Consider the following 17,515-nt stretch of genomic DNA (forward strand, 5'->3'; position numbering starts at 1 on the left):
CAGATCTTTATCTGTAATGTCAAAGAACAGCATTATGGTAGGGATATACGTAAATGGACTTAGTACCACTATGGAAGATTAGAAATTTCTTTTGTGAAAAGAAATATATACGGACCCTAATACAACAATAATGTTATTCATGGAACATAACAGTTTATAATAAAACTTGAACAATGCCACTTACTTCACTCCAACCTCCACGGTACAAAAATGGAAGAGCAAAAGACACACTCGTAAGGAACACTGTTGTCATCATTAGCATTCGATGGGCCTATTGTTAAAATCACATTTTAATGTTAAAAACAGCTTAATTTCAATGGAAGCCACACACTAAGTTTTAAGCAAGTTCCAATATCGGCCAGAAAACCTATCTATAAGTCAAAGTAGATCTGTCTATCTGTCTGTATCTTTGCCTGTCTGTAGCACAAAGGCTGCTGCTAGGTGAAGTGGCTTTTTGTGATATCACTGGATTGGCCATTGCTAGGTGAAGTGGCCCTATGTGATATCATTAGGACAGAAAGGTGATGTGTGTATAGGGGGGGGGGGGGCACAAAGAGATCCATGTTGAAAAAGGGATGAAAGTGAAGAGCGGTGGCCCCTCTGACACCCAAGCAATGCTAGAAATATACACTAGTTCAGAATTAAACTAAAATGTAAGCACTTATGGATTCAAAGAAAGTCTTCAAGGAATTAAAACATATGTACTGATAAGCAATACAAACACAGTTAGTGCTTCTAGACCAGGCATGGGCAAACTTTAGTCCTCCAAGTGTTTTGGACTTCAACTCCCACAATTCCTAACAGCAGTTGGCTGTTAGGAATTGTGGGAGTTGAAGTCCAAACTACCTGGAGGGCCAAATTGTGCCCATACCTGTTCTGGACAAAACACTCCTTGCATTAATATAGTTTTCCCCTTAGTGGATAAAGACAAAAAAAAGTAGTAGGAAAACTTAGATGAGTTGCTGATGGAAGATAACATTACCAGTGGAATTCTGTGTCTCAAGTGGGGGGAATAGTAAATAGTAATAATAAAGGACTTATCCAGAAGCCCCACTGCCCTAAAAACCCACCGTCACAAATTCATTTTTTTAATCTCACCTGAAACCATATCTCTTCTCCAAACAGCAACAAATGTGGCCAGACTGGCTTGAAGAATCGGGCAATGATCACACCAATGCTAACTGTAGTCATCCATGCAACAAACATTAATGCACCTGAATAGACGGCAAAAGACAACTGAACTGAGACTTAGGGTGCAGTGCTAAGTAGCTACCATAGCTTTTTTAAAATGGGATGAACTTCAGATGTTCAAAATCAAGCTGAATGCATGCTGAACCTCCTTACGTTGCTTTCATTACTAACTGTAAGTCTCAGAAACAGATCTTCCACAGCTTCCCTTAGAAGTGTCCTCTAAATATGTAAATATTTTTCTTTTGAGAAGGAGTATGTGCACCAGAGGTCACCAGAGGGGGATGAAAGAGATTCCCACCAGGATGTTCACCACCATTCTCATCCCATGTTTTCCTAGCATGCACTGGAGCACAGGACATGGTTTCCTTCTTTTCGTGACACCACTTTGATCCGTCCCTCACTCTGATGGGTTGGCCAACTCTGCAGGAGGTAAGCCCCTTCCTCAGATGAAACCCAATATAGGTCCTTGATGAGTATGAAAACTCACCAATTATGAACTAATCAAACAGGCTACTTCTCAGTTAACCAACAGAAGATAATTTCACTCTTGAATGCAAACAAAACTGGAAATCATTATACTTACCATGAATTTTGATAAGAAATGGGGAGCGGGATCCTCCAATATCCTTTGGTGGTCCTGAAACATTATATTTACTATTCGTTATTAAAGGCTGTCGGTAGTGTTGATGGATTCTACCATCTGCAAAAGAGAAAAGGCCGACTATAAACTAATTTCAACAAAAAGATTTAGTTTTACTTGCACTCAGGGTTTAGGTTCTGATTATTTTTCTTTTTACATTTTTTTTTCCTTTCTGAAGTTCCAATTTTTCAGTGAGACAAAGGCAGATCCATCTAGGTCAGTGGTTCTCAACCCGTGGGTCCCCAGATGTTTTTGGCCCTCAACTCCCAGAAATCCTCATAGCTGGTAAACTGGCGGGGATTTCTGGAAGTTGTAGCCAAAACACCCGGGGACCCACAGGTTGAGAACCACTGATCTAAGGTAAAGATGAAGATTAGACTAACAAGAAGATTCTACAATAGAAGTAGTCACAGCAGATGAGGGACAATGACATTGACACTTTCTACCATCACTTTCTTCCTCATTCAAAGATAAATTGTCGTAGCTAGTCTACTAAGCAGAAACCGCACGATTCTAACACAGCGCTTCTCAACCTGGGGGTGGGTACTCTTGGTGGGTGGGTTGTGAAGGGGGGTCTCAGAAGGGTCACCAAAGACCATCAGAAAACACATATGACTTATGGTCTTAGGAACCCAAATCCCTCCAGTATTTTCTGTTAGTCATGGGGATTCTGTGTGGGAAGTTTGGCACAATTCTATCATTGGTGGGGTTCAAAGGGCTCTTTGATGGCAGGTGAACTATAAATCCCAGTAACTACAACTCCCAAATGTCAAGGTCTATTTTCCCCAAACTCCACTAGTGTTCAAATTTTGGCATATTGAGTATTTGTGACAAGTCTGGTCCAGATCCATCATTGTTTGAGTCCTCTGGATGTAGGTGAACTACAACTCCAAAACTCAAGATCAATGCCCACCAAATCCTTCTAGTATTTTCTGTTGGACATGAAAGTTCTGTGTGCCAAGTTGGTTCAATTCCATCATTGGTGGAATTCAGAATACTCTTTGATTGTAGGTTAACGATAAATCCCGGCAACTACAACTCCCAAATGGAAAAATCAATCCTCCTCCCCCAACACCACCAGTATTCAAAATTGGGCATATTGGGTATTTGTACCAAATTTGGTCCAGTGAAGGAAAATACATCCTGCATATCAGATATTTACATTACAATACATAACAGTAACAAAATTACAATTATAAAGTAGCAAAGGAAAAAAATATGTTTGGGGGTCACCACAACATGACGAACTGCATTAAGGGATCGCAACATTAGAAAGGTTGAAAACCACTGTTCTAACACAAATGTCCATAACCAGTGAAGAAAACTTAAACATAAGCATTCACAAGAACATCTTTTTTGTTCCCCGACTTTACCTTCACTGACTTCACCATCTGCTAGAAAGATGTAGTAGTAGTCATCTAGATTAAACCTCTCTTTAAAAGCAGGAAGCTTCATTTGTCTTCTGAAAGAACATTGCATAAGGCCATCTGCCACTCTCCATGACTTCTCTTCAAGATCATACTAGAAAATATGCATCACAGACTTAGGATTGGTGTTTCAAAAATGGAACCATCACAAACAGGCTACATCCCGCCATGTTCATTGTTCATTTGGCAACTTCCTAAAGACACAGCAATGATACATTTGCAGAGATAGCTAGGACAGCTAGGGAAAAACTGTACAGGTCAAATTCTTCATCTGACTGAGCATATCGGGGAAGGCTATGAGAAAGGCTGCATTATGGGAACAGTTTTTGTGGACCTTGCGGCAGCCTATGACACGGTGCAACATAGAAAAATGCTGCATAAAGTCTACCATATCACCCGGGATTTTGACATTACAAAAACTGTCCAGACCCTCCTAGAAAACCGCAGCTTCTATGTGGAGTTTCAGGGCCAGAAAAGCAGATCAAGGAGGCAAAAGAATAATTTACTCCAAGGCAGCGTTCTTGCACCAACCTTATTTAACATCTTCATGAACAATCAGCCACAACCACCACTCAGTAAGGCTTTATATATGCTGATGACCTTGGCCTTACAACACAAGCGAAAGATTTTGAAACAGTTGAAAACCAACTCACTAATGCCTTGAAAGATCTCTCCAGCCACTACAAAGAGAACCACCTGAAGCCTAACCCTGCCAAGACACAAGTGTGTGCTTTCCACCTACGTAACCGTGAAGCCAACAGAAAACTGAAAGTTACTTGGGAAGGCCAAGAGCTTGAACACTGTTTCCATCCTAAATATCTTGGTGTCACCTTAGATCGAACACTAACATATAGGAAACACTGCATGAACACCAAGCACAAAGTAGCTGCACGCAACAACATCCTGCAGCGCATGGGGTGCAGACCCACAAGTAATAAGAACATCAGCCCTGGCTTTGTCTTCTCAACCGCTTAGTATGCCTGTCCTGTCTGGCACAAGTCTGCACATGCGAAGCAGGTGGGCATAGCACTAAACGAAACATGCAGAATCATCATAGCATGCCTTAAACCTACACCTGTTGATAAACTCTACAAGTTAGCTGGCACTGCCCCTCCTGACGTGCGACAGGAAGTTGCTGCTAACTGCGAGAGAAATAAGGTCGAACATTGTGAACGCCATCCACTGCATGACTATCAGCCTCCTCCCACCAGGTGTGACTGTGGAGCAGAACAAACAACTCTGCATATGTATGCTTGCCCACAATGTCCTGCTTCATGTACAGAGGAGGAGTTGTTTAAAGCTACGGACAATGCGGTTGCTGTTGCCCGCTTTTGGTCTAAAACTATTTAGTTGCTAGTGATTTCCTTTTTTCTTCATTTTAAAATGTATTTGTTATGCAATGCTTTTGACACGAAATAAATAAAGTGCTGAACTGTCTGATAACAACTGAGGGGTCTTTCCCATTTTATTGTATCATCTCCCTCCCCCAATTCACCTTACCCAATCACATTTAACTGTCATTGCAAAGTAAGATCCTGGACAATGGCTTTTGGAATGCTAACTGGGAAGAATGGCAACACTGTTATCTATAAAGAATTATTGGCACAAGACACACCTGTGGAGTCTCACTGGAAACCATAATATAGTAATCATATAGAAAGTACTAGAAAGGAAACCATGCAATATACAGCTGCTATCTATTCCAGCTGTATATTGGAGCCCCGGTGGCAAAGTGTGTTAAATCACTGAGCTGCTGAACTTGCAGACTGAAAGGTCCCAGGTTCAAATCCCAGGGAGCGGAGTGAGCGTCCGCTGTTGCTCCAGCTTCTGCCAACCTAGCAGTTCGAAAACATGCCAATGTGAGTAGATCAATAGGTCCGGCGGGAAGGTAACGGTGGTCCATGCAGTCACGCCGGCCACATGACCTTGGAGGTGTACGGACAACATCGGCTCTTTGGCTTAGAAATGGAGATGAGACCAACCCCCAGAGTCAGACATGATTGGACTTAACGTCAGGGGAAACCTTTACCTTTACCTATCTATTCCGTGAGGAGCTGCGATGGTGTAATTGGTTAAACCAGTGGTCCTCAACCTGGGGTCCCCAGATGTTTTTGACCTTCAACTCCCAGAAATCCTGACAGCTGGTAAACTGGCTGAGACTTCTGAGAGCTGTAGGCCAAAAACATTCGGGGACCCCAGGTTGAGAACCACTGGGTTAAACCCTTGTGCCGGCTGGACTACTGACCTGAAGGTTGGGTTGCTGACCCAAAAGGTGCCAGTTCGAATCCGTGAGACAGGGTGAGCTCCCGTCTGTCAGCTCTAGTTTGTAGGGACATGAGAGAAGCCTCCCTAACACATCCGGGTGTTCCCTGGGCAACGTCTCTGTAGACAGCCAATATTCTCACATCAGAAGCGACTCACAGTATATTCTCAAGCTGCTTCTGACACGATTTTAAAAATCTATTGCATGATTCTTATTCTTCTTGAAAGGAATAGAACCATTTCTTTAGGATCACCTACATCTTAAGTCTAGAATGATGCTGTATGATGTGCATTTCGAAAACACAGAAGGAATCCATAGATTGACTACATTTTCCTGCCATTCTGTACATGTGACCTTTACAGTTATAATTATATCCCACAGTGTGCCAAGCAATATAAGTGAATACATACATTTGTTGTACATAGGTTCTGTATAACTTCTGAGGCAAAGTCACAAGCTTCTAAAGACCTTTATAGAAAGACCTTTATGTTTTTCGTATAAAGCTCAAAAAATATGTGGCTCTCCAAATGTATAATACATCAAATGTTGGTGTATTATAACTATCTTGAGCCAACAAAACTAATTCTGAGTTATTATAGCCTCCAGTGGCGCAGCAAGTTAAACTGCTGAGCTGCTGAACTTGTTGACTGAAAGGTCAGCAATTCGAATCCAAGAGGGGTGAGCTCCCACTGTTAGCTCCAGTTTCTACCAACCTCACAGTTTGAAAACATGCTAATATCAGTAAATCAGAAGGTACCGCTCCAGTGGGCACTACTCCAGGTAACGGCACTCCACGCAGTCATGCTGGCTACATGAACTTTGAGTCATTTATGGACAATGTTGGCTCTTCAGCTTAGAAATGGAGATGAGCACCAACCCCCAGAGTGAGACATGACTAGACTTAATACCAAGGGAAAACCTTTTCCTCAACCTTATAAGCACCTATAATCTATCAATATCTGGATGAGTCAAACCTTTACTCTTACAGATTTAAATATTCAATACTGGATCAAATTCCTTGTTTTTGTTGTTGTTTGTGATATAGTAGCCACAAGGCAAACCTATTATGGGGTTTTATTGGCAAAATTTGTTCAGAGAGGGCTTGCCTTTAACTTTCTGAGGGCGAGAGAGAATAAGATTTGCCCAAGTTCGCCCAGTGGGTTTCCACGACTGATTTGAACTTTGATCTCCAGGGTCAAAATACACCACCTTGTAGCAAAAGCGCAATCAATTCAGTCCTTTAAAAATACATATGGGGCTATATTACCTCTGAATCAATTTCTGGGTAGGTTCGCCCCACCAGAGAGGCTGTTTTGATGTCAACATGATGATCTTCACTAATGCAGATATATGCATCATCACCACCACCCTGCAAATAATGTCAAAAGATTATCAAATTGCATCCCCATGTTATTCTCCTCTCCATGTCTGTACAGGCTTTCTTATGACACAGCCAAAGTAAATGAAGTTCAGAAAGTCCATGTCAAAGCTGAATAGGATTACCTCACCCAAGGTGAAGTTTCCATTTAATAACCTCAGTGCTATCATAGATATTATACCCAATCATAATATACAAATATAGTATGTGGGCATAAACTCAAGCATAGTGGAAAACATCATTTATAGGAATAAGCTCTGAATTTCCGTACCAACACCATCCCAGCTATTAATACAAATAAAACGTGAATTATGCTATTTCTCATTCTAAATACATCTTAATTTATGTAAGCAGTCTCAGAACAACATTTCACATAATGCAGTTGAATGCTCAATTTTTCACACGATTTGCGTATGGAGGAGAATGACCCAATTTCCTTACTCTGATTGCCATATATAGATTTTATTGGCAAATTCTTCCTTATGGCCTAAAAGAAAGTTGGAATCAAACATTCTTCAGATGTCATCAGACTGCAACACCCAGCATTCCTCACTAGTTGGTTATACAGGCCAGGGATGGTGACAGTTTACATTCCAGGACATTTGGAAGACTTCAGGAATCCCACTGCTGGCCAAGAAATCATGCTATTTTCTCCCAACTGGGAAGAGAATTTAGCTGCAATACGAATGTTACTAACCATCCATTGATCATGAGACAATGCAAATGCAATGTAGCCTTCACTAGGGCCACTCATTTCCACCAACACTGAGGCATTATCTTGTTTGAAGGATAGAAAGAAGCAATCATTGGCTTTAGGATCACAGTTGGAAGGGTTTCTCACGCAGAACTTGCTGTTTCCACAGTCTGAAGCATTAAACTAAGGAGAGAAGATACCAGAATATATTACTTCACAGTTACTACTTAAGAAAGTGATTATTTTCAGAATGCCAATGGGGACACTTTGCAGGATTTAACAGAAAGTACATTTCACACAACCGCAAATGCCTACCTAGCAATTACTTTCATTTCTTTCTGGCCATTATTAAGATTCAAGCCTCAAATCCACAATCTTGTCTCAACTGGGTACTTGACAGCATAGTGTTTCTAGTCTATAATTTTGGATACACACAACAGTCCCACTCTTGTCTTAGTCAGACACTTAATGGTTGATTGTTCAAAACTCTGCCTTAACAGGAGTATAATTAAAGGCTTTCTAAATCATCAAGATAATTACACAAAACTCCATAAAGCTAAAAGTGGGTGAAAAAAAATCCCCAGAGGCCTCCTTTTTTCTTTAAGGTGAACACAATATTCTCTATACAATTCTAGATATAAGAAACCTGAAACAATAATAAGCATTTTGAAAGTTTCCTCAGCCTCCCTGTATTTGAAGATGCAACAATGCCCATTTTAGTTTTACAAATGCATTACAGGCAAAGCATAGAAATGTAAAAGAATCCTTCTTGTAACTGCCAACCTAAAAGGTGGACAGAAAGATATTAAAGAGAAAAATATTAAAATCAGAAGTCTGACTCTATAATTTATGAAAAGAATTAAATATTGTGTTTTTGTGTCGTCCTTGCTGTTGTTGTTTTTTTTTATGATTTTGGGCACACGTTTCTACTTCTTCTTTTTTTAGCATTTAGCAGACAAGACAAGCACTGAAAATAGAGTTTAAAATCACCCACTTCTCCCAAGTTGGAAACCATGGGGAAGAATAATACAAGTTTTTATTTTGAACTAATATGGTATGCATGTGACCAAATACGGTATGTTCTGTTTCACTGCAGGCTAAGCATATAGCTATCTTCAGAAAACACAGATCTTACTCTAAGTCTTACCTTGGTACTATACGTATTAGAGATTTACAAGACTGATCTCATTATGCACCAAGGCCCAAGTAGGTAGCTGAAGGATACTCAAAAGACTCCATGGTTGTTACGACAGATTTTCAGCTAATCCATGAAGACCTCAGCACACTAGCAGCCACTGAAGGCCAAGTATATATTCTGAGCCAGGACTTTAGTATGACATCAAAGTTTCCAATGACATTTAGCATGAGGAGTGGGGAGAGGTAAAGAGGACTGCATGACATAGCCCACGTGTCTTCTGTGCCTGCAATCTTTATTTGAATGTCCTTGGGTCAGGACCTTTATCCCTAATTCAGCATGGAGAAGATAGTGGAAACAGTGACAGGAGAAAAACACTGTCAAACTTTAAGCTACACCTGGAAGCAAAGAATTCAGGAAATTAGTACTCAAAACCAACACCCACCACTATTGTCTTTTTCCACCTTTCCTTGTCATCACTTTGATCTCGACCAAAGGATTGGCAGTTCAAGCCACAAGTCAGGGTGAACTCCCGACTGTCAGCCCCCACTTCTGCCAACCTAGCAGTTCAAAAGCACGCAATGCAAGTAGATTAATAGGTACCGCCATGGCAGAAAAGTAAAAGGGTGCCCCATGCAGATATGCGAAACATGCCAGCAACAGATCAGAGAATCTATGGGTAACAGGTTCGTAACTATGGAAAAATGGAACAAGAGCACCTCCCCATGGCTGGAAGTTGAGCATCGCCTCCAGACACCGAAGATGAAAAAAGGGGAAAGACCTTTACCTCTGTCTGTGTATCATATGTCGTTGTGTAAAAGGCATTGAATGTTTGCCTCATATGTGTTCTGTAATTCGCTTCGAGTTCCTCCAGGGAGATAGAGCAGGGTATAAATGAAGTGTATTATTATTATTATTATTTATTACATTTTTACCAGAAGCATAACTCCATTGGCAGTGAACCTTGGACTTCTGGGTGTTTTGGATTTCAGCTCCCAGAATTCCTGGCTGTTGGCTTCTAGGAGTTGAAGTCCCAAATAACTGGAGGAGCAGAAGTTGGGAACCACTAGTACAGAAGGCACATGGAAATTATGTAGTCCTTCAAAGGTTTTTGGATTGAAATTCCCAGCAGTCCTAACAAGAATAGCCAGAGGTGACAAATTATGGGAATTTCAGACCAACAATACCTGCACAATTCCAATTACTATTTATGATCTTGACATTAGATTAAAATCCAGTACATTTGTTATGAATTCCAAGTTACTTACAAACTGGGTTAAATGAGGAACAGGAAGTGATGTTGGAATAGTCACAGTTGTTGTCAAGAATGGTGTATCAGGCTGTGAAATCACAGGGCCGGGAATTTTTACCCAAAAGATGTGGAACTTTTCTACAACTGTGGCTCTGAAGACAAGAAGAAAGACATGGATTTATAAATGTTTGCACCCCAATTGTACATTGAGCAGCCCCAAGCTCTCTCTGAAGTCCAACACACATGCTTTAAACACCTTCAAATATTACGTACTTACAAGGGAGAAATATCAGACATGATAGTTGTCCTGTATGTATGTCATAAATCATCTGATACTGGGGAACCACCAATTTTTTACTCATCTATGAGAGACTATATTTGTGTCTATTGGCTATAATTATTTCTTTATTTCCTGGAAACATCTATGCATCACTCCCATTACTCCTTTAGCTCTCATACATATAGACTCAGTAATTGCTCAAGGCATAAGAAAACCGTTCAATATTCATGTAACCCGAATGCTTTTTCACAACAGTGCTGAAAATTTTGTGTATGATTTAAAGGAGGTCATCTGAAGAAATTCCAACCAAGCAAATCAGACAGCAGATGATATTGACAAATGAGCATATGCTCACTCACAGAAATTGTATCCTTTTGGGTGCATCCCTTGGAGAAATCCAGAATACATCTAGATGGGTTTTCTTGGATTTACTTGTATGGCTCACAGCTGACTTCTACAATATACAAAAAAAGAATAACTGCATAAGGTACTTCCATTGGTCATCTTTCATCACCATCTGATGAGAACCACATTAATATTTAGCTTACATAATAGCCTTTTGGACATCACACCATATGATTAGTGAATGCACAGGATAGAACATATCTATTAACACATGGAAAAACTGATACAGACAAATAATAGATGAATGCATCCTGCCTTGTCTAACCTTTATGATAGAGAATTTCAACATGTGAAGCAAAACATAGTAGGAAAGTATCTACTAATCAGAGATCATCCAGGCATTGAGCCTGATGCCTTCCTGATGTTTTGAATCACAATGCTCAAACACTAGTTTTGTTGGGCGTTGTAAACAAAAAAAGGTGAAAGATACCTAACTGCCTATTTCATTATAAGAGCAAAAGAATATAATTGATTCATTTCAGAACATCTGGTATGGTACTAACTCAAGTAATCTATAGTCATGAATACTTTTTAACAGCAGGGGGAGGACTACTAAACACTTCTTTAATATTAATTCACTGTTTAATTGCAATGCCAAATGGATATACAGTACTTACATCCATACATTTATAACTTGCATAAATGTACTGTAGTTTTTGCAACACTTAATAAAATATTTAAAGAATCATTAATATGATTCATGCCCTCCTTCCACACTCTGACATTGAGTCTTTCACATATCTTGCCATTCAGGTTTGAGCTGAGAAAGGGTGAAGCTTTCTTACTATCATTAAGTTCCCTTACCTTTACATGTCCACAGGTGAGTAACTGAGATCTTTTTTTGTCAGCCAGTATAAAAGAGCCAATGGCATGACCTCCCAAGTTCCCAGCATCCCGAGCTTGCAGCAAAAAGCCTTCAAATGGAGGCCCAAACAAACTCACTAGAAGCAAGAGAAAGTGAAAAACAAGTTCGAGATTAATCCCCCAATGATTTCATCAAAATTAACATGTTTCTAACCAAGTACAGGCTTTAGAACTTCATTCTCAAAGAGACTAGACTAGTATCCCTTCTTACTAACCTTTCTGCAAACAGATAAACAACTTTTTATTCCACCAAGCTTTTAGGAATTATTGTTGTTGGTTAATTTTTAGGAAAAGCAGGCTCTGGATAATGGGATAACTAACTTTACTTTTATAATGGATTTGTTACTTTTAAACTTTTGTGCTGTGATTTTTTAAAACTATGATTAACTATTGTAAGTTGTTTCTGGAGAAAAGGCAGTATATACATAAACATAATAACAACAACACTATAACTGTATAAATGTATTTACATTGTAAGGGGCCAGAACTAGCTATTCTACAGTTTATCTATGAACAAGGTTGTATGGTCAAGACTAACCCCAAACTCTGATATTTCAGAGCCAAAACCTGAGATTTAAAGATGAACCTTTGTGGTAGTGGTTCTCAACCCTTGGGCCATGGCCCATGGCCCAGCAGTGGGCCACGAGAATGAAAATTCGATCTGCGACCTCCTTCCTCTTTATTTATTTTATTTCTGCTCCATTCAGCAAAGCTGACCACTGCATCAGATAGACCACATCAGCTCTAGATTATTAAATATGATTTTCTGTGAGCGAGCAGATGGCGACTACTGGATGGCATATGTTTTATATCAGAAACTAGAGCTGATGTGGTCTATCCAATACAGTTTTCTGAATCAGCACCCCAAATAACCAAACCGAATCTAAAGTTGATCAAAAACTGCGTTGTAACCCTTTTGGTACTAATGTTGGAGAGTGGTCCCTGGTCAAGAGGTCCCTGGTGAAAATGGTCCCTGGTCAAAAAAAGATTGGGAACCACTGCTTTATGGAAATTATCTAGGAAAAGCATCTAAGCAAGCAACACTCATGTCCCATTACAGACAGAAAAGGAGAAAAAAGATGGCACCTTTCACATGATCGCCTGGCTTAAACTGTGTCACATTTACTTCAATGGTGTGCTTAGGAATTTTTTGCAATGACTGTCCATGGAGTGGCATCATACTATTGCAGGACTCTGCGACTTTTCCATTTGGGTAACCAACTGATGGGCCAGAAAAGCAAAATAACATCCAGGCCATCAAAACCATTCTGGGAAATTTCATCTGCAAAAAAAAGTGTTAGAATAAATAAGTGTGTATGTATTATTTGATACAAAGAGGCAAGATAATGTTAGGTAGAATGCTTGCCTAAATGTAAACGTAAGAGGTGAGGACACCTGCACTGAAATATTGGGCTGTTTTTACTAATAAACCCATAGCAGGTACAGGGGTTAGTGTAATTCAATAGTAGTAAGCCAAAGGCCAAAAGCCAAAATCTAGTTCTACCCCAGGTTGTTTATAGTTGTTTTATAAAGTTAAAGGCATCAGGAAAAGAGGAAGACTCAATTACAGGTGGATAGGCACATTTAAAGTATCCAGATCACAAAGAACCCTTCCAGACAAGCCCTATATCCAAGGATCTGATCCCAGGTTTTCTGCTTTAAACTGGATTATACGAGTCTACACTGCCAGATAATCTGGGATAAACAGAAAACCTGGAATCAAATTCTGTAATATACGGCCTGTCTGGAAGGGCCTTGAGTTTGCAAAACTTTAACAAGATTGTTAATAGGATGTTGGGTGATTTTGGCAGCATTTTCTCCTGACATGTCACCTGCCTCTGTGGCTGGTATCTTCAGGCAAAACAGCAGGAGAAAATGCTGCTAGAACATGGCCATACAAGCCTGGAAACCACACAACACCCCAGTGATTCTGGCTGTGAAAGCCTTCAACAATACAACATTGTTAATAACTGCCTGTCTTGAAGATCTTTCATTTAGAGGTTTGCCATAAGCCAGGGTTGATTTGATGGCAATTAACAGTAACAACATTCATTTAATCATGACTGCATTTTCTTTCATTAAATTATTTTATTGTCCTAACTTTCCATTATTATTTTTGGCCCCAATATTTTAGTGCTGTAGACCCTAGTTCATGGGTGTGAATCATGTAGACATCTAAGTGCTGCTGGACTGCAAGCCCCAGCAACATTAGCCACCAGTGCAGTCAATGGTAAAGAATGCTAGGACCTACAGTTCAACCACATCTGGAGGAAGCATGACTCCCACTCCTGTCCTAGCCAAAGAAAATTCTGCCCCATGCCTGTTTATATACAATAAGACAATCCATTCTTTAGTTAACCACTGAGAAACTATGTCAACACAACAACTGTTTACTAGACCTAATGAAAATTCACTATAGTTACATTATTTTACTCACTAAATAGCAGACTTTACTTTTTTCAAAGCACCGATAGAATCATAGAAAACAGAGTTGGAAGCGATCACATGGGCCATCTAGTCCACGCCCTGGCATGCAGGAAAAGCACAATCAAAGTACCCCTGTCAGATGGCCATCCAGCCTCTGTTTAAAAGCCTCCAAGGAAGGAGTTTCTACCACCATAGGTTTTTAACGTATTTTTACTTACAATAGCAAAAAATGTTTTCATTACCAAAGACATTTTGCTTACAATGTTGCTTCAGACTGGAACAGATAACTGTGCTATGTTGTTATTTATTCGTTCAGTCGCTTCCGACTCTTCCAGTTCTCAGATCAATAGGTTACTATGGGGAATACCATTGCTTTAATTATGCGGACCTTCGTTGCCAGTGTGATGTCTCTGCTCTTCATAGAATCATAGAATCATAGAAAAGTAGAGTTGGAAGAGACCACATGGGCCATCTAGTCCAACCCCCTGCTAAGAAGCAGGAAATCGCATTCAAAGCACCCCCGACAGATGGCCATCCAGCCTCTGCTTAAAAGCCTCCAAGGAAGGAGCCTCCACCACGGCCCCGGGGAGAGAGTTCCACTGTCGAACAGCTCTCACAGTGAGGAAGTTCTTCCTGATGTTCAGGTGGATTCTCCTTTCCTGTAGTTTGAAGCCATTGTTCCGTGTCCTAGTCTGCAGGGCAGCAGAAAACAAGCTTGCTCCCTCCTCCCTTTGACTTCCCTTCACGTATTTGTACATGGCTATCATGTCTCCTCTCAGCCTTCTCTTCTGCAGGCTAAACATGCCCAGCTCTTTAAGCCGCTCCTCATAGGGCTTCATTATTTTATCAAGGTTGGCCAATGCTCTCCTCCCAAGAAGTAAACGTCACTTTCTTCTTTCACCTTGGTTATAAGACTCCTCAGCTCCTCCTCACTTTCATTCATCAGAGTGGTATTATCTGGATATCTAAGGTTGTTAATGTTTCTTCCAGCAATTTTAACTCCAGCCGTGGATTCATCAAGCGCCGCATGTCGATGTGTTCTGCATACAAGTTGAAAAGGTAGGGTGAAAGTATACAGCCCTGCCGTACACCTTTCCCAATCTTGAACCAGTCTGTTGTTCTGTGGTCTGTTCTTACTGTTGCTACTTGGTTGCTATAGTGTCTCATATTATGTATTATTTATATTGTAACATCTTTAACATGGAAAAAATGTCTCCATTACCAAAGACATTTTGGTTACAATGTTGCTTCAGACTGGAAAAGATAACTGTGCTATAGAGTCTCATATTTTGTATTTATATTGCCATGTGCTGATTCACATAAATTACAACCACCCACAATTTAAATGTAATTTCCATGACCTCTCATTATCAGTATCTATGCCAAGCAGCTTGCTGATTTAACAAGTTAGAAGTGACATCTACAAACCATTCTATCTTAGCCCCTCTCACACTGCTGTCACAAAGATACATACATACAAAATGTCAACACACACCAAATCCAACACAAGTTTATATGTGCCTTCAAATCACCTATCAATTTAATACAACATCATGAATTTCATAGTTTTAATTTAGCAAGGAATACTCAGAGGTAGTTTTGCCACTTCCTTCCCCTATAATAGAGCCTAAAGCAGCTGATATTCATTGGTAATCTCTTATCCAAACATTAACTAGGGCTGACACTATTTAGCTTCTAAGATCAGGCTAGATCTGCTTTGGGGGTAGCATCCATATAAATGGACACATTACTGGAAAGAAAAAAGAGGCTTAAATAGTGTAAGAAAAAAATACATAATATTGGCAGAATCAGAGATAAATACAAAGCTGAGGAAGAAGATTTCAATCAGAAAGGATTCCAAATTAGTAAAGTAGCAGCTTGACCAAGAAATACAACCACATGCTGGTAAAACATGAGGTGCTTTTCAGAGTATCATATGCATATCATTCTACCCGACTTTCATGATTCATACACCCAGTATATAAAACTGAACAAGATTTACATTCACTTAAGAAAATAATACAGTATTGCAGTCTACTTCTATTCAAAATCTATTGAGAGTTGATCCGCTGCTTCACACCTAAAGTATACCATATTACAGCTTGGTCTCATAACTCTACCTATCAAAAACCAGATAGAAAGACAAACCAGGGGAAATGCAATCTTCAAGTCTAAGGAATTTGAGGGAACAGTAGAATGTTGATTCAGAAAGGGAAAAAAAATGATATAGAAAGGGGCTCAGACAGCTGAAACCAGCCTTTCTTAACTTTGAAGATTACAGTAACTGCTCTTCCACTTGTAGGTGTGCCTCCCAAACAGACATATGGAAACTTTGATAAGACCAAAGCTCTGTTTCATAAGCATATTGATAGAGCAGGCCAGCTGGAAGCTAGTTTCTCTTTTTTGTATTCCTGAAGGTTTAAGTATACCTTCTTGCATTTTTCTATTGAATTTTAACCATTAATTCAATTGACAAGGGAGAGAGAACAATGTTTTGGTTTAATACATTCCATGTTCATTTAAGTTCAAGAAATTGGGAAACTGCAGCTCTGGAGGACCTTGACAGATAGTTATTTTGACGATATTGATACGTTTGGGAACCCATAGGAGCCCCTGGTGGCACAGCGGATTAAACCACTGAGCTGCTGAACTTGCTGATCAAAAAGTCAGTGGTTAGAATCTGGGAAGCAGGGTGAGCTCCTGCTGTTAGCTCCAGCTTCTGCCAACCTAACAGTTCAAAAACATGCAAATGTGAGTAGATCAATAGATACCACTCCAGCGGGAAGGTAACAACACTCCATGCCATCATGCCAGCCACATGACGTTGGAGATGTCTATGGACAATGCCGGCTCTTCGGCTTAGAAATGGAAATGAGCATCAACCCCCAGAGTCAGACATAACTAGACTTAATGTCAGGGGGAAAGCTTTAACTTTACTATGGACACCCATGTTATCATGATTGGTTGCCATTCCAGCACTATCTTGTTGCTGGAGGGCTGTCAGTGATACATCTTAAAGTCTGTTGACACTAACATCTTTTATTAATCATAATTTTAAAGGAAAACAAGTTGAGGGAGGAAAATCCTCCGCATGCACAGAAAGTAAGAACGACTTGACTTAAGCGAACAACACACATTGGCATTTTATTTTTAAGGCATAACACATTAAGACAAAGAATGCTGTCATTTGTTTGCTATGGAGAAACAACCAATTGCTAATTCAGTGTGGACTGACCCATGTGGACTTTATAAGCTGAGCTCCATAAAAAGAGGTTGAGTCAGACAAATGAGTTTTCACCTGATAAAGCTAGCTGAAACTGACAAGACACTTTTGAAAGAGACCTATATTTCTAGAACAAGAGGCTGACTGCCCAAACAAGAACATATTTGTACAGAGCAAATCCATACCCAGCAGATTATACGTTTGGTTGTATCCAGATTCAACTTTCACGGTCATTATTTGTTTAGACAAAAAGAAATCACTTTAGAACTCAGTAAGTAGGAAATGTGTATTTTCTCTTATTCGTTTTTTTTTTTCTGCCTTCTTCCAGAAAGCCGA

General features: G+C 39.9%; 1 protein-coding gene across 1 annotated transcript in view; it reads right to left on the reverse strand.

The window, feature by feature from the left end:
• Nucleotides 1-17,515, reverse strand: part of frrs1 (ferric chelate reductase 1) — a 37,039-nt gene that overhangs the window by 11,067 nt on the left and 8,457 nt on the right. The window contains exons 3-12 of the mRNA XM_062977983.1: nucleotides 12,616-12,811; nucleotides 11,470-11,606; nucleotides 10,620-10,714; nucleotides 9,997-10,132; nucleotides 7,597-7,776; nucleotides 6,789-6,890; nucleotides 3,205-3,352; nucleotides 1,775-1,891; nucleotides 1,099-1,214; nucleotides 185-271 (exon numbers count right to left, since the gene is read on the reverse strand). Of these exons, the coding sequence (XP_062834053.1) occupies nucleotides 185-271; nucleotides 1,099-1,214; nucleotides 1,775-1,891; nucleotides 3,205-3,352; nucleotides 6,789-6,890; nucleotides 7,597-7,776; nucleotides 9,997-10,132; nucleotides 10,620-10,714; nucleotides 11,470-11,606; nucleotides 12,616-12,811 (1,314 nt within the window). The remainder of the gene's footprint in view (nucleotides 1-184; nucleotides 272-1,098; nucleotides 1,215-1,774; nucleotides 1,892-3,204; nucleotides 3,353-6,788; nucleotides 6,891-7,596; nucleotides 7,777-9,996; nucleotides 10,133-10,619; nucleotides 10,715-11,469; nucleotides 11,607-12,615; nucleotides 12,812-17,515) is intronic.

The sequence above is a fragment of the Anolis carolinensis genome, chromosome 4 (assembly GCF_035594765.1).
Source record: "Anolis carolinensis isolate JA03-04 chromosome 4, rAnoCar3.1.pri, whole genome shotgun sequence".
Lineage (NCBI taxonomy): Eukaryota > Metazoa > Chordata > Lepidosauria > Squamata > Dactyloidae > Anolis > Anolis carolinensis.